This window comes from Emydura macquarii, unplaced genomic scaffold (assembly GCF_026122565.2).
Source record: "Emydura macquarii macquarii isolate MOO-44397 ecotype Brisbane River unplaced genomic scaffold, CSIRO-AGI_Emac_v2 contig_267, whole genome shotgun sequence".
NCBI lineage: Eukaryota > Metazoa > Chordata > Testudines > Chelidae > Emydura > Emydura macquarii.
In genome coordinates, this window is record NW_027130404.1 from 937,673 (window position 1) to 961,872 (window position 24,200).

Sequence of the window (24,200 nt, forward strand, 5' to 3'; positions counted from 1 at the left end):
ATCTCTTCCTTACTGAATCTACTTCCCTTTCCTGACTCCCAGGCCTCCATCACCTTCTCTCTCTAACTCTGTGCAAACACTCTTCCTTCTACTCCTCTTTCGCTTTTAGGAGTTTACCAAATTTTTCAAAAAACAAAAACTGATAAACTAGAGGGCACTTTCCTTTTCCTCCTTTGCCACGCCATCCTTCCTCCTCTCCCGCTCCTCCTTCGCTCACCTCCCTCACATATCTCTGATGTCAAGATTTCACTCCTACTGTCTGCCTAGTTTTTTGGCCTCCCCTTCTGTCTCCCTACCCACTCATTCCTTCTCTCATTTGCTCCCTACCGATTTATTTTATATCTGCTCACTTCCCTTTGGCTCCTTCCCATCTGCTTACGTGTTGTCTAGCCTGAATTTTTGTCCCCCTAGTCTAATCTACCTATCTCCCTCCTCTCCTTATTCTCCAAGGCATCTGAGCAGACTGCCTCCTCCTCTAACTCACTCCTTCATCCCCCCAATCTAGCTTCCAATCTTTCTCTTCCACTGACACTCAACTTACTAAGGCCACCAACATCATCTTTTTCTAGAGAAACTGAAGGAACATTTCTCTACTCTTATGTGCCTTTATCGGTGAGCTGTCTTCTGCACCACTGATCTCATTCTCCTCTTCCCTGAGCTTTTGTTCCTCTATAGTCTCCCATTTCTCCTTTTACCATATTGTGCTTCTCCTTTAGTAGCTCTTCATCCTCCCCTTGCACAGTTGCTATCCTGCTAGGTTCTCTTGCTGTTCTCCCATTACATTCTCTCTCTAGGTGATCCCATCTGTACCCAGAGTGTCCCACCTCTCTCTGTCCAGTTTTGCATCTCCAAATACCTCCTACCTTTTACCTGCAGTCATCTCAAATTCCAAAATTCTCAAAATCTTTCGAACTAATCCCTTGTTTCTAACTCTTGCTCTTCTTTATCCGCAATGATACCTCCACTAGTCTTTCAGTTTCCTAGGGCCCACCACCTGATATCAACTTCTCTCTTTTCCTTGCCACACCCATATTGAGGCTTTCACTAAATTCCATTTCTGCCTCTATATCACCAAATTTATCCTTTACCCCTCATCCCTGCCACTAAAAACCATGATTGCTATAACCTCCTTCATTTTCTGTCCCCCCCGAATCTCATCTCTGCCACCAATTTATTCAAATGTCTTTCATAAAGTCATATTCTTCTTGTAACACATCCCTCATTGAATCCTCCAACTGTATTTTTGTCTTCTCTCACTTCAAAGGCCTTTTCCTCCGACCAGGCCCACATTCAAACTTACTGTGGATCTCCTCTTAGTCCTTCACTTCCTTAAGCCTCATTTTCTAAACTGTCTGTCAAGACTAGTATAAACATGTGGCCCCAATGGTCACCAATCAATCTTAAATTGCACTTGCTGAACTTTCACCTGAGCAGTGAAGTATTTGATAAAAATCAAATTAATGTAATATGCAGGGGAGGGGCTGTAAGTTATTTAATTTGTGTGTGACGGAAATGTGTCTTTCATTAAGTGAAAGGGCTACTTCAAAAGATTGCACTGTTTCATGAAAGGCACATTTTACCTGCACAAGTGCAACTGATGAATGAGTGATCGTCACACTCATTCCACCTTCAAATGCCAGTGATGGGAAAAATCAACCTCACTTCCAAGGTTTATCGGCCATCTTGTCTATGATATTGTCTGATTTTCTCAGGTCACATCTGGTCAGTATTTGGATGGAAGAACGACAGAGAAGGGTGTATTGCATGAAGTGTTCTTGTCCCACAAAGCCATGCTGGAGATCATAAATATTCCATAGCATTTTTTTCCATAAACAACCCTGGTATTCTGTCCACAATTCCAACTAAGGCTGGCAGAATGCAAATACCTATGCTTCCACCTGTAGTTTCAACTGCCTAAATTATTCTTCACCCCCCATTCTAAAAACACATCTGGGGAGTTGGTGGCAAAATATGATTGCGGCTTTCCATGCCAGAAAGGGCTACAATCCAGTAGTGATATGCAAATATTTATGTAATATTTCATCCATCATTGAAATGCAATCTCTTCTGGTGTGGAAGCTTCAGACCTATCAAGTAAAATCATGCTGTTGCAGTACTATTCTATATGGTTTATTTATATATGAAAAACATTTTCCTTTCTGTCAACAAAAGTGTCCAAAGTAAAATATGCAAGAACAAAACTTAAATTGTCATCGTGCCTTTGTATTTAAATTGCTAACATTCTTCCTGTATTTTTTTTCTGACAGATGTAATATTATGTGTCTTCAGCATGATTCTTTAAAGTACATAGACTAAGATATTTTAGAAAGAAAAATTGCATTGCATTAAAGCAATCAATGTTGATATCTCGTGGTTCTCAGATTAAAAAAGCCAACACCCCAAAAACTACTTCTGTAGTTATGCAAACAAATACAGAATCTTCAGACTTTATTACTATCCTTCCAAACAGCGATTTGTTTCATCTCAGGAGGGACACTTCATGAAAGGCTGTCCATGTGTCAGATTTAAAGGCCAAATTCTACTTTTTTAAATCTAGATAGACCCCACTGTTGAAGCAAAAAAGGAGTTGTATGCATATTTAAAAGCAGATTTTGACCTAGAAATAATATACTACATTACTTCATTTGGAAAGCCAGCCCGATATATTAATTGCTGCTTGGATTAGGAATATAGATGGAATTCATATAATCACACTTTACAGGGAAGCTCTGTATTTCTACAATAGCACAAGTTTATGTTGTACTCACAGAGTAAAAAGGACTGAAAGCCGTAAGTGAGCACAAAATAGTTACATTGCTATACCACAATGTTTTAAATATGTAACCTACAGAACATAATCCTTGTATAAAAATGGTTAGCAGCATTGATTTACATCTTTGAGCAATTAAAGACAAGCTAATGGCTTTGGGACTTGGCTCTAGCTACCAAGAGTGCGGGTGAGGGAGGCTCACCAAGCCAGTCCTAGAAAGGTTTTCATCAGATCTTGACTTAGGTTGCAAAAGAGAAACAAGTTCCTATTATAAAAGCCATCTGTTCTTCTACCTTCCTTTTAATCTATTTTTTCATTTGCTTAATCCGCAAATTATATTGGAAGAATTTATATTCATCTCAGTTTTATAGTCATCTCAACTGGGCGCTCTCAGTCCCTGCCAACCCATGAAGAAATGTCAAATGTACATCAAGGACTTAACACATAAGGAAACTATTGACCAAAATAATCCCATAAAACCCTTGAAGACATGTGTTAGATTTTCTATTGCTTTTTTCACCTCATAAAGACATAACGTTGCATTAAATATACAGATGTGAAACAGAGGAAAAGTCAAGAAAAATATATTCAAAACATTGTAGGCTACACTGGACTGGATTAGTGACATTTACGGATGCCCTGTTCCCACTGATGAGCCAGCAGGGGCTCATATGAGCCCTTTCCTAACAGAATGAGCCTCTCAGCCCCATGAAAGAAATCTCAACTTTTATTTATAAAAGAACGCCTCCAGCCCTTATCCTTGCAAAGGCAGCCATAAATCAGTAAACTAATGCAAACCAATCACAAGGGTGAAAAGGAAAAAACAGCTGGACTCCAGTTCTACAGTGTGAGGCACGGGTAACCTAAATGCAGACACTAAAACTGCAGTAATCAAGAATCATCTCATTAAAATCCTTCAGCTGGCCCCCATATCTAGTGGTGTGATCACAGAGCATAGAAATGAGTTAAGTTTGGGGGAGTAGGAGACAGTCAAAAAAAATGTTTCACAGATGCATGCTAAAACCCTATGCCCAGATGTGCTGGAAAAGTGATCAGCCATCCAAGGGGACAGAACTAAGATGGCTGCGACTCAGACAGATGCTGTAATGCAGGTGTGTTCATAATTACCATAGCTGCAGCCACTGTAGCAAAGGGATTTCCCCTCCGGCATGCCCCACAAGGGCCAGTAGGAAAACATAAGAAATGTACTATGTAGTTTCAGTACCTCACCCCCACCACAGCAGCTCCTCCGGCTGTGCTAGTGAGAGAAGAAGACAGGGGAGATGGTGCCAAGCAGCAGCTGGGCTCAGCAACAGTCCTGAAGACATTGCAGCTTGCCACTTTCCTTGTTAGGCTGGGGCTTGGCAGGCAGGCACTGAAGCCTCAAAAGCCAGTACTGGAAGGGAACATGGACCCTACACTTGCTCTCTCCCCACCACTTTTAATCCCCCCATTCAGGGGATACTCACTATCCTACCCAACCCTTTCTATACAAGCTAGGGTTTCCTGGCTTTCCTGACTCCAAAGGTCCCTATCCCCACCCACCAACCTGATCCACTCCCACACAAGACTTTAAGGACCAACGAGTGGCTTGATTACAGTCTGTCAGTATCTACATGGGGAACAAATATTTAATAAAGGGCTGTTCAGTCTAGCAGATAAAGGTATAACATGATCTAATGGCTGGAAGTTGAAGCTAGACAAATTCAGACTGAAAGTAAGGTGTGCCTTTTTAACAGTGAAGGTAGTTAGCTATTGGAACAATTTACCCAGAGTCATGGATTGGAGGTTTTTCTAAAAGATATGCTCTAAGAATTATTTTAGGGGAAATTCTATGGCCAGACTAGATGATCACAATGACCCCTTCTGGCCTGGAATATATAAATCTATGGTCATAAGGGCCCCATTCGCCAAACAAACCCCCAGTCCTCTACCAGAAGGGATTCGCTTCCTAAATAGCCAACCACCCCACATCAAGAGGCTGCAGGAGAATCTGCCTGCCACTACCATTGCCAACAGGGAACTGTATGGAATCGATGGATTTTTTTTTGAGGGGGAAAGGAAAGAAAGAATACTTAACCAGGGAAACAACACATGCATCATAGACTCAAGCTGGAAGTGTTTGAGGGGGCCTTTTGTTAATAATCTAAAAGCACATCACTGGCTATTCTCCAAACCCCAAATATATGTCTGAATATGGTTGTTCATAAGAGACTGTAAAAACCTATTTAAAAGAAGATAAAGTTTAGTGGCTAATCATCATGTTTCCTACCTAAATTTTGTGAAACTTATATCTTGTCAGTAAACAGGCTACTTACACTGGTTTGCATGAATTATTATATATATTTGAAATAAAGATATTTTCCTAGCTTGATAACAATAGGTCTAGTCTATATGTCCAGCAAAAGGATATGACCAGTTTTAGATACAATTCCTGAAAATCAGCAAGTGATGTTTGGCATTGTTGTTCATCAGGAAAAGATTTTAAAAACCATTTAAACAACGGTGCATCCCAGGCACAGAATTGGCAATTATTTGGTTTTGGCAATGAAATTATTTAATGCCAAATTTAAAGGGCTTTAAAGTTTCACACAGACCCCTCTGCGGTAAATTAGTATTCAGGAATCCACAATATTACTCAGGTCACATTGAAAGTTAGTGTCAGAGCTGGAAATGGAACTCAATATTTGGGCCAAATAACACGTGCTTTCACCATTACATTGCAATCAAATTAGTTTTGAAAAATCATCCTTCTGATTGAAAAGTCTTTCCATGCATTAATAGAATAGATTTAATTAAACAGATAGGACATGATCCCCATCCTCTCCTCTACTCTTACCCAGTAAACAGATCCACAAATAGGTAGAGCCCAATGTTCTTGCATCAGCAGAACATCCTAGTACAATATCCTAGTAGAGGATGATAATTACATTAGGTATCTAAAATGCATAAAGATATCCAATGTGCAGTGGATGATAGAACACTTCTCATATTGAGTAAAATGCCTGGAAAATATCTAACTGAGCTTTAACACAATTGTGTCAAATACATTACTGAGTTAATTCAGTCAAATTTCTTTTATAATTAAATGAAATAACTGAGACTTAGGAGGACCCCATACAGGAGGGTTGGTTTGTTTGTTTGTTTGCCTTCTGACTTAGCTGGAGATCATTGAATCCTGCAATGTTTCAATCACAATACCACTACAAAAAGTATTAGAAAACACACATCTCCAGCAACTATACAAGCTACAAGATGCAATTCTTCAAAGAGCTAAATAATAATGCCCAAGCTGCTTTTAATACCTTTCCATAGCATGGCCCATGCCATTTGCTGCATGGCATTCTTAAGATTTGCAATGAAATACCTCCAGTTTTTCAAAATTTATTTGACTTCGTCATGCATTCTGCTGCACTACTTGAATATGCACATGATCTCAAATGTAAATACAGTGCTGTGTGCACCTGGCAGGGAAAAAGGAAAAAAAAAAACCACTTGTGACAATAAGCAGACAGTTCTCTGAGTTGCATGCAGTAAACACATTAGTTGGGATATGGAGACCATTTTCTGAGTTTTTATTAAGTGAGAAATAGAAAGACCTATATTTCGATATAAACAGTGAGGTGAAGAAAAATACAGGTTTACTGCACTGGTTTTTTTTTTGTTTTGTTTTGTTTTTTAAAAGACAACTCCTACTGATGATAGAACAAGATATTTCCTACACTAGGGACCGCACTGTGTTCCGGAAGCATATGCCCCCACAGAACTCATTGCAGGATCAGGACTTAGGTTTTTAATATTGCTATAGGAGATATTAAGACTACCAACTGAGAGCAAACTTGAGGACAACTAATCCAGCGATTCTTGGTTTGCTTGCCATTTGAGAAGCAATAGCATCTGGAGGAGACCTCTCTTTGTTCATTTCCCCCACCTCCACAATGAGGATATATTCTGTGCCTCACTGCTTGTCATTCATCGCATTCCAGTTTTTGATATCAATTAAGTCTTACAATGGTAAACTAGGCAGATATTAGACCCTTTCAGAAGGAGAATTCTCTCAGTGATAAAAATTACACAGTGTAAGAAGTGATCATTTTCATTCTGATAAAAGCTAATTCTCACATTTCCAATATCTTGCTGATCCTTCTCCAGAGAAAGGTAAAGAATGTGTAAAGATCCACTTACATGAACTGTATGATCTACTATAACATGTTTAAATTGGAATACCAGCACTTAATTCAATCAACTCCTGATTTTTAAAGCCATTTTAAACACAACATTTAATCTTGTAAAGAAGTTTAATAATTAAGGGCCTGATTCTACCATCTTCATTCACCTCAAGCCACACCTCCCCAAATGTATCACTAGACTAACTGTGCAGCAGGCACTATTCAATGGGCCTGTTCCAAAAATCATTGATGTCAATATCTTTAATGAGGGCTAATATGAGTAAGGGTGATAAAATTCAAGCTTAAACCAAACAATTAACAAAATACATGAATCTATACTAAATAACCGATGACAAATTGTGAGAAGAAAAATTATTACTGGTCAAATTAGGATGACCATAAAAACCCACTGAAAAGTGTTTCTATAAGATTCAAAATGTATGCCAAAATTTGAAAATGTATTTCAAAAATCAAAATTCAAATCAGGGTAGGGAAAAAAAGCACTGGAAACCTTATTTCCAGTGTTTGAGCTTGGATGTGGTGGAGTCATTTTGAATACAGACATACACATTTATGGGCATGACTTTGAGAAGAGCAGGGGAAATAGTTAGATTAAAGAATATTTTTTGGAAAGAGGAATAAACAAAACGGCTTACAGAGCCATTAAATCAAACCATTTTAGAAGATGCCTTATATGTAAACATTCTCTAAAGAATAAAAGCATCAGAAGAAGATTCCATCATGTCATAGAAGAACTGCACACTATATTGCTGAATCCCACTTCATTAATACTGCAAACATTAATCTTCTGAGCAAGAAAAAATAAAAAGCTTCAGTCCAAGATTTTTCTCCACTATGAAATCTCAGAAAGATTGGGTGTTGCTGCATTGTATATGAAAAGCACTCCTCCCATTCTAGCTAACATTTCTGACTAGCAGGAAAGATGATTTAATTTTACCAAATATTAATTACCAACTTTCAACTTCTCAGACCTTGAACAGAATAATTATGTGCCTGATCCAAAGTCCATGGAAGTCAAGTCTTATAACTGTAACCAATTTGTCACTGCAACAGTGTTGAGAGTAAGTAGCAGAAACAAAAGCTCATTTCATTCTCTAATATAAACAAACAGAAGCAGTAGGTCCCATAAATAGATTGATTTCTAGCATGTATCTGTTCTTCTCATATTTAATTTACAGCATCATCTTGGCGGATAGACAGAAGCCAAACCTAACATATATAATATTCATTGCTATAAGCGTATTATGTGCCAGCTTATCCTGACCACCATTTCTTCATGGTTTGTCAGGAAATTTGGAAAGGCCTTTAAGTCTTTCCAGTCCTCTCTGCATTAATGTTTGCCAAAAATCAATACTAAAACAATGCTGGCCATATTCCAACATTACTCAAAATGAAAAGTCACTTGCTTGGTTTTGGGAAAATGAGAAAACTGTATTCAAGAGAACACCTTCCCCACCCCACCCCACCCCACCCCACGTAGCCTGCAGAAAACAAACACCAGGAATAACATTAAATTTGCCTCCAGAGGTAAAAAGTTATCTAAAATAATATAATGCCCAAAGAGTCTTCTGTTCTGCCTTTATTTTCTCTTTGGGCAAATAAAGTGAAGTTTAAAATTGCCATGCTTTGGATTATATTATAAATAAAAAAGATGGACTTCAACATATGAATATATAAATTCCATTAGGGCATTTGGGTGGCCCCAAAAATTATGAGAACAAAGCTCTCTTTCACAGAACATCATAAAAAATGAGTTGCATTTAAATAGTATGACAAGCAGTTTGTCCAGGAGACTGATGACCTTAGAGAAAAATGTTTGAGTTGTATTTTTAAATGATTTCTAACTTCTTGGTTATCTACTCTACATTTTTTCACACTCATAACTCTTCGATTATAAACTGCAAGCTGTAGCTCTTACTGAGCTGAATTTGACAACTGAATCCAGGATGCTCTTGTATCAATCCTCTAGATTCTCTTGAATGAGCAAGTGTAAATGTTTGATTTCTTTAAAAGAGTAAAAGTCGCACAGGAACCACAGGCAGAATGAGGACATTCTGCTATATATAATAATCACAAATATTGATATGCTCAGAATGTTAATTAACAAAATTACTGCAGATCACTGGAACACACAGAAATTCTTTTAAGTACTATGTTTTACAAAGGCCAAAGAAAAACATGAAACTGTCTCAGTATGTCCTCTTAAAAAAGCTCATTCATTCAGAATGTTGTTCTCATCCCAGATCAAGCTCACACCACATCATAGACCACTAGATACGGTGAACAACGGGAAACGTATGTGGTAATATTTTTCCAGAAAAGACCAAGAGAAAGATTACTTTTCCACTCACTCTTCTAGATGATCCCACTAAATTAAGGCTAAGATCACATGACACAAGAGAAACCATGTTCTATCAACATCCATATTTATCTGACCTATGAAAAAGTAGAGCATTTTCTTTATCTTCATATGTAAAGGCGTCCTCTCCAAAAATGCAGCATTTTGATTGCCAGATTTATACTTTAAGGCACTTTTGCCGTAATAATCACTAAAATATGTATTTGTATTACATTTCGTCCAAGTGTATTAATTTAGCAAGCTATTATAACTGCCCAGTGGAGTTTCTGGAATAACCATCTATTTGGACTGCTCAGCTGCTTTTTACTTTATAAATCCTGGCTCCAATTTTCAACTCAAAGCTACTCAGCATCATTAAAATCACATGACAGAGCTTGTATTCGGATCAACTTCAGTAAACATGAACTGCCTGGTCAAACATTCTGGAGGTCATAAAATTCGGTATGCAGGAATCTTTTCAAGATTCCCAAAAGTAGGTTAGAGTAAAACATTATGCAATGGTTTTAGAACAGCCCACAAAAAAACTCATTTTCTTGTTTGCTGTCAGTGGAGGTCATATTAATGATCTCAGTAAATACATGTGTTTGACTTTTATTTTTTGCATTACAAAGAAAGGATACATTCAATATAAACATCAGCTACAGGGCATTTGAAAGATTATTGCACTTCCTGAGCAATCTTAGTAGGCCTTCACCTTGGTGCCTTAACCTACCCAAAATGTTACAAAGTCTATCCCAGCTCAGATATATTATTGATTGAAGGTAACCTGTAGAAATGTAGTGCAAAAACGAGGTACTGTATGCTAACTGAATGTAGGGCATTCAGTATACAATTGACATCAAATTTACACATTTTTTAAATTGATGAAGGCCAATGAAATTAAGCCAGTTGCCGTGACACCACAGTTGCTCTTCTGGAATATGGAACCAACTCATACAGAGAAGGAGCATAGGTGTACTTCCCCAATGGAAGTGCTTGCATTGCGTATATTCTCTCAGAACCTGTCAAAATGAGAACAATCAATGGTGAGGGCCTTCACCTGCTTGAATAAACCATCCAACTGTGAACCTTTTGCTGTTCTCACATCATTAGTTTTATATTGATTTGTGGTATAATGAGATTGGCTTTTAGCATTCTTTCATGTGTTGTTTAGCTGTGCAGAATCTGATTTATCATGTATTTTTACAGATAGCTTGATTGTGGTGACACCAGGTTACATTGAATATGCAGTCTGGCTATGTTAATAGTAGTGGGTTGTTTTTTTTAAATAATTATTTCCTTTGCAGTAAGTGCACAGATAATTCTTTGAATACATGGTGGGAAACAGGACGTTTATCTGCTGCCACATGATAAACAAGTAGTGGTAACTTTTATGCCTCCAACCTCAGGTACAAGTAGGCTGATTTTCCACCAATCTTCAGACCACAAGTCAGCCATAATTCTCATGCATGACCGTACAATCATATTTTCAGTTAGAAGTGAATTTTGCAAGCTATTCTAAGAAAAATAAAATAGGGAATTTGGGGGCATTAAAAAACCCATGTGAAACAAAATTAATGATAATTTTAATTTAAATTTCACAGAAACTTATTTTGCCTGCCTCAGCCAGGCCCAATTTTTTAATTCTACATTGATTATGGCTATACATTCCTTAAAAGGAGACCTTGAATGGGATAAAGAAGCCAGGCTTCCAACCACTGGATCTAGTGTATAACAGGACTAAAAATCACTGAATTTTGAAAGAATTATCCCCATATAAATGCTTGGCAAAGAAATATTCACACAGGAAGCAGCCATATTGTTAGCTCCCCTCAAGGTAACAGGGAACAAGATCAAAACTGCAGACTAATAAGCACTGAACAGCAGGAATTTTCTCTTGTGCAAGTTTTTTGTTTTGGCTGAATTTTCTTGGTAAAAGCATTAGTCCTATGATTGGATCTATACCAGCAGAATTTAACTCCCCTCTGGTTCCTATGGAGCCCTATTGGCCTTATATACTTCAGTAGGGCTGCATGTGGGTACAAGATGCTGCCTGCATGGATCTGATTACAAGATCAGGGCCTAACTGTGTACTACTTACAACTGTGGAATAGCACCAGGGGAGCATAGAGTGAACCTGAAAACTGCTGTGCTTTTGTCTACCTGCAGCTCTGAGTTTTCTATCTTGGTACACTATCATAAAGCTGTATACTGTGTTGCAATTATCATTAAAGAAAATGGTAGCCACAGATATAACACAATTCATATCAATAAAGATTTTGAAACATTTCCATATTTATTAAATACTACTTTCAAATATCCTTGCTTAGAACACCTTGAACATGGAAAGTGCTATATAAAAGTATTGTAGCTTTTCTTGTAGCAATCTGTGGGATCTTGAGGGGAGCATGCCACAACGTAGCTGCTCCATGGCACTTCCCTACCATCAGTCCCACACACTTCCACCATTTCTTCAAGCGTAAAGAGACTGAACAGTGCAGCCAGCCACTGCTCCTTCTCTTCTGCAATCTTTAGGCCCTTTTGAAAGTTCCACTCCTTATCCTCCATTACACTTGCAGAATGGAGAGAAGAATAGAGCCAGGTCCCAGTTAAGCTACAGCACAGATCTACAACACAACTGGAATAGTTCAAAAGCAGCAGAACAGTTCGAAAGCTGGGGCCCCAAAAAAGCCTTAAAATCATGGTAGATGACTGTAACAGTGTTTGGAAAAGTTTTCAAACACTAGACCATACAGGACTTAGTCCTATGTATCTCAAACCCAATGATCAGGCCACATAGCTGCTCCCTAATATAATTTTTTAAAATTTCTTCCATTGCAATATGTTCAACTGTTAAAGGGGCATAGTCAGACAAAAATTAAGAAAGAAAGAAAGTTTTTCTTAACTCTATTACTAACTTACTTTTTTAAAAAAAAAAATAAAGGTTTTAGTGTTAATAATCAGCTTTTCACTTTGCTTGTTTACTTTTTTTCCATTTTCCTCAGCATGGATGGTAATCAGTTTCATTCTTAGGTTCTCATAAATTAGCAGGATTTGTGTGTCATTTCCTTTAAAGGGAATAAAGAATAGTTTCCCTTTCAATAATTTTTAAAAAATCATAGAAATATTTATACTAATGTCAGGCTTTGTAAAACCTTCTACCTGGGGTCGAAATAGGCTTAACAAAAAAGTATTTAATATAGTAATTAAGAGCCTAATTCTGCAAATGCTTTCTACTAGGTGTAATGCCACTTTGGGATTACTCATGGTAGCAAACACTACATGTGATCTCACCTCCCACATCAGTCTGCAATCTGTGTTTTCATCCAATTCTTGAGGCATTCGTTTCTCTCCTGCAAACGGGCCAAATTTTTCACCCTAAATAATGATTACACAAAAAATGCATGAGTTACCATACTACAATCTTTTGTATCACCTTTAGCTTCAGAAGAAAAGGACAATTTTGTTTTATCTGCCTCCCATCCTCCTAAGGATCACACATTAAACATGGTTGCATGAGAGCTGGATGGCTAAAACTTCAAGTTCATACACCATTTTTTCAAATTTAAGGCTATCATGTAGAACTACAGATATTATTATACAATGAGCTAATATGCTACAGGTTTGGGGTTTTTTTTTTCATATTTTGTGACATCCTAAAATAACAGTTTCCCCTACCACATATATCGTCCATTTGGCATATAATATTTTTCTATCTTTGGAATGAGGCTGAAATTCACAGAACAGATTTGTTTAATAAAGAACTACAAAACTTCAGCACCAATATTATCTCTGCATAAGGTTATAAAAAAGTATTTTGCAACAGGCATCCTTATAAAGTGTAAAGTATTTGGAAACTATAGAGTTTACATTAGATTTATTTGCATGATTACAAAATTACTTTTTCAAGACTCACAAATCAAATACTCAACGATGAGGTTTTTTAATATACAGAGAAATCTGTTTAAGTAGCAGTGAGAATATACATGTTGTGATATGGTGAAGGCAGAAGGCAATAGAAGAGTGCTCCTATTTGCAAACTAGGGTGGGTGGGCGGGCATCAGCCCGCCCACCGCTCAAAGCCCCTCCCCCAGCCTAAGGGGAGGAGCCACCGGACCTAGATGCAACTAATTCCGGGGGACAACAAATGCAAAAACAGGAAGGGGCGTGAGGGTCAAAGGTATAAAAGAAGGGAGGCGGAAGGGGACACCGAGCAGAGAGCCCCGGACAGCGCCCACCGCTCCCGGAAGGTGTCAACGGAGCCGGTGGACGCCGCCCAGAAGAACTCTGCTCGGAGACGTGATCGGAGAAGGGAACGGAAATAGGCCCCACAGTCGCAGGGCGCCTCCCCAGCCAACCTCCCCTCCCTGGTATTATAGATGGTGACTTTGGCCAGGGCCAAAAGGAGGTTGACGAGGAGGTCCCGCGACTTTGTGGGGCCACGGACGGGGTGTGCGTAGATAAACAAGTGCGGGGAGAAGTGCAGCCAGAACCTCAGCAGGAGGTTCTGGAGGAGCCGGAAGAGGGGCTGCAGCCTGGCGCACTCCAGATATGCGTGCGCCAGGGTCTCCCTCGTGCCGCAGAAGGGGCAGGTGTCGGGGTGGGCGGTGAACCGCGCCAAGTACACGCCCGTGCTCATGGCTCCGTGAAGGAGCCGCCAACTAATGTCCCCGGCGGGCCGTGGGGTCAGTGTGGCATACAGGCTGGCCCACTGGGGGTCCCCGCCCTCCAAAGATGGCAACAGGTCCTGCCATTTGGTATCGGGGCGGGACGCGAGGGCAGGGAAGTGAAGGGTGTGGAGCACAAGCGTGTAAAGGTGGTCTCTCGACGCGGTTCGGAAGGGGACCGGCTGCAAATCGTGCAGCCGGCTTGGTGTGTAGGGAGGGGGGGGCCGAGCGGGCTCGCGGGGCCGGGGCCCGATGGAAAGTGCCGGAGGGCTGGGGATGAGGGGCGGGCGGGGAGTACCCTCTCCCAGGACCCGCACGAGGTAGGCGTGAGCAGCGGGGGGCAAGGCTGCCCTCACCTCCTGGAGTACGTGCCGGGGGGTACGAAGGGTGGAGAGCCCCATGCGCCGAGCCAGCGCGTGGGGATCCACCCAGTCCCCCCGGTCGTAGTCCAGGAGGTCTCCGATCTTGGTGACTCCCGCCAGGACCAGCCTCCGTCGCACCGAGGGGGTCTCCGCCACCTGCACACCGAGTTGTGGGTTGTGTAGCAGGGGCTCCGCGAGGAGATCCTCCCCCTTGGGGACCAAAGGGGGCCTGGAGGCAGAGACCAGCCGCCAGGTCCGGAGGAGGTCCTGGTAGAAGACCGGCAGCTCAGAGAGGTCTCGCGGAAGACCCCTCGGGTGGAGAAAAAAGAGCTGCCGGTCGTATCGGAGCCCGCGGAGGCGGCGGAGGAAGGCGTGCGCCAAGTGGCTCCACGCCGGACTACCTGCACCATAAAGGAGTCTCTGCAGGGCCTGGAGGCGGAAGGTGTGGACCTGGCTGCGGATGCAGCACAGGCCCTGCCCCCCTTCCTCCAGGGGGAGACTCAGAATCCCTGCAGAGACCCAGTGCAGTCCTGGCCAAAAGAACTCCAGAACTAGCTTCTGGAGGTAGGCCAGGAAACTCGGGGGCGGGACCAGGGTATTGAGGCAGTACCAGAGCACGGACAGGACCAGCTGGTTGAGGACCAGCGCCCTCCCCCTGAAGGGAGAGGCACCGGAGCAGTCCCGTCCAGCCCCGGAGCCGCCGCACCACCCTGTTCATTAAATCTTGCCAGTTCTCTGTCGAGGAGGGATGGGTGGCAGAAAGGTAAACGCCCAGATAGAGCAGCGGACCCGCGCTCCACCGGATGGCTTGAAGCGCGGGTGGGAGGGAGCTCGCCCACCACCCAGCCCCTACCATCAGGCCAGAGCTCTTGGCCCAGTTGACCCGGGCGGAGGAGGCTGCCGAGTAGACGGCCAGGCAGGCCTCCAGCCGCACCAGGTCGCCCGGGTCCTGGACCACGAGGAGCACGTCGTCGGCGTACGCTGACAAGACCAGCCTCTGCGCTGGCTCACGGAGCACCAAACCTGTCATCCTCCGACGGAGGAGACAGAGGAAGGGATCAATGGCCAGGGCGTACAGCTGGCCCGACAGTGGACAGCCTTGGCGCACTCCACGCCCAAAGCTGACCGGTTCGGTCAGGGTCCAGTTGAGCTTGACCAGGCACTCCGCGGAGGCATACAACACCCGGAGAAAACCCACAAAGCGGGGCCCGAAGCCGAACGCCCGCAGGGTGCCCAGGAGATACCCGTGGTCCATCCTGTCGAACGCCTTCTCCTGATCCAGAGACAGGAGGGCGAACGACAGACCATCCCTACACCCAAGCTCTAGGAGATCCCGGACCAAATACAGGTTGTCGAAGATGGTGCGGCCCGGGACGGTGTAGGTCTGGTCGGGATGGACCACGTCCTGCAGCACGGACCCCAGCCGTAGGGAGACGGCCTTGGCCACGATTTTGTAGTCCGTGCAGAGGAGTGAGATGGGACGCCAGTTCCGGAGGTCGCGGAGGTCCCCCTTCTTAGGCAGCAGGGCGAGCACGGCCCGCCTGCATGACAGGGGGAGCTCTCCGCTGGCCTCGGACTCGGCCCAGACGATGGAGAGGTCCGGGCCGAGGACGTCCCAAAACACGCGGTAGAACTCCACGGTCAGCCCGTCCATGCCCGGGGATTTGTTGGTGGGTATGAGGCGGAGGGCTTCCGAGAACTTGGCCAGAGTGAGAGGGAGCTCCAGCCGGTCCCGGTCGCCTGTGCCAACCGTGGGAAGTTCGTTCCAGAGCATCCTGCGGGCGGCGGCTTCGGTCGGATCCGGGGAGAAGAGGTCGGCGTAGAAGGCCTGGGTCCTTCCACGCATCTCCACCGGATCCGTCAGGGGGGCGCCGTCCTCTGCCAGAAGGCAGGTGACGTGCTTCCGGGCCCCCTGTCGTTTCTCCAGGGCGTAGAAGAAGCGGGAGCCGCGGTCCATCTCCCGAAGGAGACAGATGCGGGATCGAACGAAGGCACCCCGAGCCCGAAGATCTTCGAGGGCCCGGAGCTCCTCCCGCTTCTCCCGGCACGCTCCGCAGAGGGATGGATCCTCGGGGCTGGCAGCCAGGCACCTCTCGAGCGCTAAGACCTCCCGCTCCAACTGCTCTATCCCCGCATCCCTCCGCCGGCTGGCCCCCCGAGTGTAGTCGCGGCAGAAGAGCCGGGCGCGCACCTTCCCCATGTCCCACCAGCGCTGCGCCGAGGGAAAGGCGCGCCTCTGCCCCCGCCAGGCCAGCCAGAACTCCTGGAAGGACGCCACGAAGCCCACGTCCTGCAGCAGGCTGTTGTTAAAATGCCAGTAGGCCGGCCCCGGCCTCTCTGCCGTCAGAGAGGCCGTCACGGTCACCGCGTGGTGATCCGAGAACGGGGCCGGCCATACGAGAGATGGTGAAGGGAAAAATAGATGGCGTCCAACCGGGAGTGGCTCGACCGGTTGTCCCCCACCCGGACAAAGGTGAAGGTGACGGTGTCGTCCGGGTGGTGGTCCCGCCAGACGTCCACCAGGGAGTAGTGGTCTAGGATCTCCCGGAGGACGGCGGCGGCGGCCTGGCACTGCTCGGTCCCCGTGCGGTCCCACTCCTCGAGGGTGGTGTTAAAGTCCCCGCCCAGGACCAGGCACTCGCGAGGATCCAGTGCACCGAGGAAGGCGGCCGCCTGCCGAAAGAACCGCACCCGCTCCGGGCCCGCAGTCGGGGCGTAGACGTTGACAAGGTTCAACGTCAGCCCCTCCATGCGGACCCGGAGGTGCAGCAGGCGGCCCGGCACAACCTCGGTGATCCCCAGCACCTCGGGCTGCAGGGTGGGGGAGAACAGGGTGGCTACTCCGCCCGCGTGGGCGGAGAGATGGCTCAGGTGCACCCCGTCCCCCCACTCCAGCCGCCAGCTGGCCTCGGCGGCTGGGTCCGTATGGGTCTCCTGCAGGAACGCCACGGCATACCCCCCCTCCCGAAGGAAGGAGAGCACCTGCATCCTGCAGAGACCCTTCCTGCAGCCCCTGGTGTTTAAGGTGACAAAGAGTACTGGCATTATGAGGAGGGCTGGGGGGGATCCTCGCGGCCAGGAACGCCAGCGGTTCTCACCAGGCTCCGCAGCAGCCCGTGACTGGTCCCGAAGACCATGAGGGCGTCACGGAAGCTGCAGGCCCGCTGGTAGGCCACGGCGTCCTGCCGCCCGGTCCCTTTCCCCTCCTTCAACGTGGCCCTCACGGCCCGGAGGACGCAGTGAAAGTCCCCCCAGCGCTGCAGTGCGAGCTGCACCCGGTTCCGGGCACCACGTGAGTCCCGTAAAAAGGTGCGCAGCTCCTCACGAAGCGCCTCGGGGGGCTTGTCCTCCGGCTCGGCCCCTACAGCGGCCCCGCTGCCAGATGGAACAGATGGCGGGGGCAGCGGCGGAGGGAAGACAGCAGCCCCTAAAGGGCCGGGAGTGGTGAAAACAAAGGCCGCCTCCTGGGAGCTCTCCATAGGGAAGGAGACAACTCCAGGGGCGGCGGGGACACAGGTAGCGGGGGGAGGGAGGGAGGGTTCGAGGGCGGGAGTAGGGGGAGGGGCAGGACCAAGGAGAAGGGGAGGAGGCAAGACAGGGGCAGGGTCGTTGCAGGGAACAGGGGGGGAACGAGGTCAGGGGTGGGTGCGGGGTCCGTGGCAGCCGGGCCAGCGGGGCGTGGTGCCTCGGGATCGGGGCCGGGAGCCAGAGGGTCAGGCAAGATGGAGGGGGCGGCCTCGGGGCCAGACTCGGGAGCCGCATCATGGGTGGCTCCACACTCCCGGGGAGGGGTGACTGGGTCGATGGGGGTGGCCATCCCGTGCTGGAGAGTGGGAAGTCCAGCTGCCCGGGGCCCGGGTGTATGGCCCCTGCCATTGCCCCAAGGGCTGCAGCGGAGACGGCACTGTTGACCGGGGAGGGAGAAGGGTCTGGAAGGGTCTCGGGGACAGGAGCAGGGCCAGCGACTAGAGAAGGGAGGGAGGGGAAAGCGGAGGGCATCTGGGGGCTGTCCTCGGCCGAACCCTCTGGACGGGAGGGTTCGTCCACCCCCGGACACGCCGGGGTTAGGCCCAAGGCATCTATTTCCTCCATTATGGAGGAGAAATCTCCCCCCGCCACCACAAGGTCCTCCTCGGTGGGGACCGAGGAGGGAGCAGCCTCAACACCGGCAGGGGGTGCGAGGGGCGTGGGGGCAGAGGGGCCTCCGGCCGGGGACTCCTCTAGAAGGGACTCTAGGAGGGAGATGGTACCGCCCTCAGCTGCCGCTGCAGTCTCCTCGGCCGGTGCAGGGGGCGCAGCGGAAGGCCCGAGTCCAGCAGCCCCCTTGCGGGACTTGTAGGGACGTTCATCCCCCTCGGTGACGAGGGGGAGGGGACGCTGGGTCCCGGCCTTGCGCTTGCCGCGCTTACCCTGCACGAGCACCCAGCCTTCCGAGGTGGAGGGCTGGGCGGTAGGGGCAGGGCCAGGGGGCAAGAGCGCAGGGGATGGGGCGAGGGAAAGTGGAGGTGGGGCAGCAGGGGAAGGAAAGGCCTCTCTCTGGGGCGATCCCACTCCAGTGCCCGCCAAAGGCGGCCCTGGCTCCCTCTCCCCCGCAGGCCCTGCCAGACTGCTCCGGGCATCAGCGGGGCCCGCCCGCTCATCTGGGCACACCGGGGGAGGCACCCCCGGGCCCGAGCGGAGGTGGCCGTCGATGGGGGAGGGGCAGCCACAGGGACCGCACGGCTGAGGGGGGCGCCACCGCTGGTCTGGCTGGCACCCCCCTGGGTCCCGGGGGGCCCGGCTCCCCGCTTTGCCGGGCCAGGGGGCAGTCCCTCCGGACGTGCCCCGTCGCCTGGCAGAGGAAGCACCGGGCCTCACCCGTGCTGTAATGGACCCTGTACTGGGCCCCTTGATGGGACACCAGGAACGACCCCTCTAGCGCCTCCCCGCCACGTGTCGCCGGCGGCAGCTGGAGTTGCACCTGCCGGCGGAAGGAGAGGACGTGGCGGAGGGCGGGGTCCTTGCAGCCGAGGGGAAGCGGCCTGATGGTGGAGATGGACCTCCCCAGGGCAGAGAGGAAAGGCAGAAGGGCGGCATTGGGAAGGAAGGGCGGAACGGAGGTAAACACCACCTGTACGCCCAGGTCTTCCAGGGGCTCCACGGGGACGTGGACGCCCCCTACCACCAGGCCCGTCACCACCGCCTCCTGGGCGGCAGCCTCCGATGCCAGGAAGAAAACCACCTTCCCGTACATCTTGGAGGCCGCCACCACGGCCGTGGGCCCCACCACCCGCGCCAACGCCCGCACATAGGTTTCTACGTGGGGAGAGGCAGGCACCAGGAGGCAGCGGACCCCATGCCTCCTGGTAAGGGTGGGGAACGGGTCCCGGCCTCCAGGGATGGTGCTGGAGGCGGCAGGCGGGCCAGATGACACAGCGGCGGTGGGCGGAGGACCCGCGGCGACCTGGGCGTACGCTCTGGGAGCGGCGCCGCCCCAGAGCTGGTGGAGGGAACAGCGGGGGAAGGGACAGTGGGGGACGGGGGAGCAGGCTCCACCACGGGCGGGGGCGCTGCCCGGGCAGGGCCTTTGCCCTTTTTCTTCCCCTGGCCCTTCTTCCCGGCCGAGGGCACACCCCCCTGAGCAGGGGGGGCGGGAGCTGGAGCAGCGGCAGAGGTCCTAGAGTCCCCTCCTGGGGCGTCCACCGCCGGAGCCCCGGGCCCGACGGCCGGTGGCCCAGTAGGGGTAGCGGGGGTAGATGCCTTGGGTGGGAGGGGGGGCTCAGGGCAAGGAGCAGGAGCGTCCAGGGAGGGGGTCCCGGCCCCAGACACGCACGCCATCGTGGGAGAGGACAGGGGCGAGTCTGTTTGGGGGGGGGGGCGGAAGAGGAAGGGGGGTGGAGAGGGGAGGGGGGAGGGACTGGTTGGGGAAAGGGAGGGGAGGAGGAAGGGGGGAGAGAGGGGGAAGGGACGGCAACTGCTCCTCCCCGCTAGGCTGAAAGCAGGGGAGGAGTGTGCCAAGACAGGGTAGAAGGGAAGACAGTCCAGGCAGGAGCACAAAGAACACACTCACCAGCCCTGGGTGGAACACCGGCTCCTCCGGCTGCACTGGGGGCAAGGACTATTGCAACTTAGGGGAGGGGGTGCAATGTGTGTGTGGGGGGGCAACAAAAATACAGGGGGGGGCAATTAGAAGGGGGCCATGAGCACCAAGGAGCAGGAGTACTGGGCCAGGGCAGAAGGGGAAAGAGGGCAGCGGAAGGGGGAGGGGTGGGGCTAAGGCAGGGCTGGGAAGGCTCAGGGGCAAACCCACTGAGCCTGGGCGGGGCAGCAGCAGGGGCTCCCCAAGGTGGCAACAAGCTCTTCTACCGACAGTAGAAGAGGGCGGGATGGGAGATATGTGAGCCCCAGAATGCTCCGGGCTTTGTTCCCTGCTGACTAACTCAGAGCCACTGGGGGCAATTAGGAGCAGCTGAGGCTGATTAGTGATCAGCCAGGTGCTCCATAAAAGGGCTCCCCCCCCCAACACACAGTGCACAAGTTGGAGGAAGCAGAGGTGTTGTGCTGGGCGGAGCAGCAGCAGATTGGAGAAGCGAAGTGGGGGAGGAGCAGAAGAACCCCAAAGGAGGTACTGAGCCCAGGAAGGGGTGGCAAGGACATAGGGCCAGAGAGGCCAGAAAGACTGAGGGGGGGAAAGTAGCCCAGGGGAAGAGGCTGCAGCTCAAACAATACAGAGCCAGCAGTATACCGCTGTGGTTCATAGGGCCCCTGGGCTGGGACCCGGAGGAGCGGGTGGGCCCGGGTCCCTACCCCTCTCCCCCAGGGAAGACGGGGTGACGGGCAACTTCCTGGCCCACTACAAGCAGGAAGGTGTGAGACCCACTGAGGGAAGCCGGCCATCAGCCACAATGTCTATACATAATTCAAGCCTATGTAAGCAAAATAAAAATTGTAAAATGTTATACCACCTGTTATTCACAATGCATGCTATGAAAGTATGAATTGATATATTCCACACAACAGTTTTGTCCCAAACACATCACATTAGCAGCATGGTCAATCATTTAACTAGGACTTTATTCCTATAGCAGTGCTGTCTTCAGTTTGCAGCAAAGACCTTCTACATTGTTGGGCTGCAAAATACTTTTTTTTTCTAGGCATTATCCTAACTGAAATGCTTTATGTTCCTTTCTCTGTGGCATAATTTTCTGTTGTTCAATAAAAAAAAGTGTTTTTTATGTAGTATATGTTCAAATTTTAAATACATGTCTGCCATGTCCCTTTCTTTCCTCCTTACACTCAATCACATTAGGTGGCTTTTCCAGCTTCTTATCTCACTTTCTCAGATTAACTCACAGAAGGCCAACTGAGTGGAAAAAACAAGGACATTTCAGGGACAAGATTTGTTGGAAACAGCAGGAAAATACAGGTGATAGGTCACCTGTATAAAATGGTAGGATCACTAGGAGAGAGATTAAACAGATATAGTTGAAAGACTTTAAGATTTGTAATTCATGATAGAAAATCCTTGATTTACCTGATACAAGTCACATTTCCACATTACTAATACCCAGTCCCTCAAAATTCTTCCAGATAGCCATTGTTCTGGTGAGATGGAATTCCTATACTAGAAATTAAGTAGTCCTGTCTTTGTATAGGCTAATTGAAATGGCCATTCGCTCCTGAAGCATGATGAAGTGATACAAATTAATTGTGATTTAGCAGTGTCCAAAGACAGGATTTATAAACTTAAAAAAAATATAAATTTATAAATGTATAAAATGTTCTGCAACTAGTTCTAGCTAAATTGATATAAACTAGGTTTAAACTGACATGGGATTGTCCAGACACAAAGTTGCACTGTTTTAATTAAAGGTGTGATGTTAAACCAGTGCAACTTCAAAGGTTTTTACAGGATCAAGGCCCAAGTTTTTAAGGTATGGCTGTTTCTGTCTCCTTCTCTTCCATCTTTCCAAGAGGCAACACCAACATGCACTTCAGCATTCAAAAGCTCCTGCTAAAGATACCAACAGTATTCCCCTGGTCTCCTTCTTCTGCAAGATGGACATACAGGTGCCGCCCAAGTTGGAAAGGATATCTATTGCTCCTTCCCACCAAGTCAGGAGAGACAATGCCACAGGGCTCTTCATTACTTCCTCCCACAGAACTAAGAGAGGGAGAATAATGGACAAGGATCAAACATGTAGGAGGAAGGGGAAGCATTTATGGTAGCAGCTTTGTGGAAGCATAATCAGCAGAATAGACTGAAGTCTAGCGGTTCAGTTAGGTACATGTTAGTAGAAACGAGATAGGAAGAAGACTCAGTGTCACTAGAGTTAGAGAAGCCAGAAACAGGGTGGTTACTGCAATCCAATAGCTGCAGCTGACTACATGACAAAGTCTCTAAGTTGCTATGCCCAGCCAAACCAATATTATAACAAATAGCTGTCTTTATACTTTAAGTATACATAAATATAAAGACAATGAAAAGGCTCCTGCTTTTAATTAAATAGAATCATCCAATCCCTTACTTTTCTACATGTAAACCATATCAAATTAACAACTGCTTACACCATACTGTGTATGGTACTAGGTTTGACTGAAAAATACTAAAATTAAAATATAGTTAATTCTCATTTTTCATTTCATTTCTCAGTGTGAGTTGTAATATTCCACCATCTTTTAGTGTTAGTCAAAAACCAAAGCAGTAAGGTTAGCACTACTTAGGAGGCCTTCAGTAAGTCAGTCTAGTATTTGTAATCCATTTCTATTTACTGTCTACAGAAAGGAGACATCTCTATCACTGCATTCCTAATACAACATTTATTCTTGGAACTGGATAAAATTACTGAAGAAATCTAAAGCACAAATATAATCAGAGATAAAAACGTAACAACACAACCCAATTAAATATCTAAGTATTCTATGTATTTACTTACTTACTTACTGCCCGTGGCGCATAGGGCAGCAACAAAGTCCTTCCACTTCTGCCGGTCGCGGGCCAGAGCGCCTATTGTTCCCCAGGTGTGGTGGTGGTCTTTTAATTCTTGTTCTACCGTTCGGCGCCAGGTTGTCTTTGGTCTTCCTCTCTTTCTCTTCCCGTCTGGTTTCCAGTGGAGTGCAATTTTGATAATGGATCCGTCCTCTCTTCGTAGCACATGACCTATCCATCGCCAGCGTCTTTTCATAATTATAGTGGCCATGTCTTCTTGTTTGCACTGAGACAGTAGATCTTCATTGGAAATTTTATTTGGCCAAAATATCCTGATTATTCTTCTGAGATTCTTGGTATGGAATGTGGACAGCTTAGTAAGATCCCGTTGTGTCATGCACCAGCATTCTGCTCCATAGAGAAGCACTGGGAGAACACAGCTGTTATATAGTTTCAGCTTGGTGCGCACGCTGTACTTCGAGGATTTCCAGATGTTGTTCATGCTGATGAAGGCATTCCGTGCTTTACTCAGTCTATTCTGAATGTCTTGCTTACCTCCGCCATCTGGGGTGATGATGCTGCCCAAGTATACAAATCTGTCAGTAAAGGGAAGATCGTTGTTATTGATCTTGATGGGGGTTTGTGTTGTGGTGTTCAAGGTCATGACTTCTGACTTCTTCTGGCTTATCTTAAGGCCAACTTGTGAACTGTACTGGTTTAATTTGTCTGTTTTGTCTTGCATATGCCGATGAGTGTGAGAAAGAAGTGCCAAGTCATCGGCAAAATCCAGATCTTCAAGTGTGGAGAAGAGCGTCCATCTGATGCCGGTATGCCCCTCCTCAGTCGTGTGTCGCATCACCCAGTCAATGACAAGATTGAAGAGCAGTGGCGACATTACGCAGCCTTGACGAACTCCGGTCTTAACTTCAAACCATATGTCGCTTCCTCCGACACAGCAGCTGTAG

At 47.5% G+C, this 24,200-nt stretch overlaps 1 protein-coding gene across 4 annotated transcripts in view; it reads right to left on the reverse strand.

Annotated features, from left to right (window-relative positions):
- The window catches only part of PRDM5 (PR/SET domain 5), a 146,244-nt gene that overhangs the window by 112,331 nt on the left and 9,713 nt on the right, over nucleotides 1-24,200 (reverse strand). For all 4 annotated transcript variants that reach the window (XM_067549263.1, XM_067549255.1, XM_067549248.1 and 1 more), the window contains exon 2: nucleotides 12,593-12,676. In XM_067549263.1, coding sequence (XP_067405364.1) covers nucleotides 12,593-12,676 — 84 coding nt within the window. The remainder of the gene's footprint in view (nucleotides 1-12,592; nucleotides 12,677-24,200) is intronic.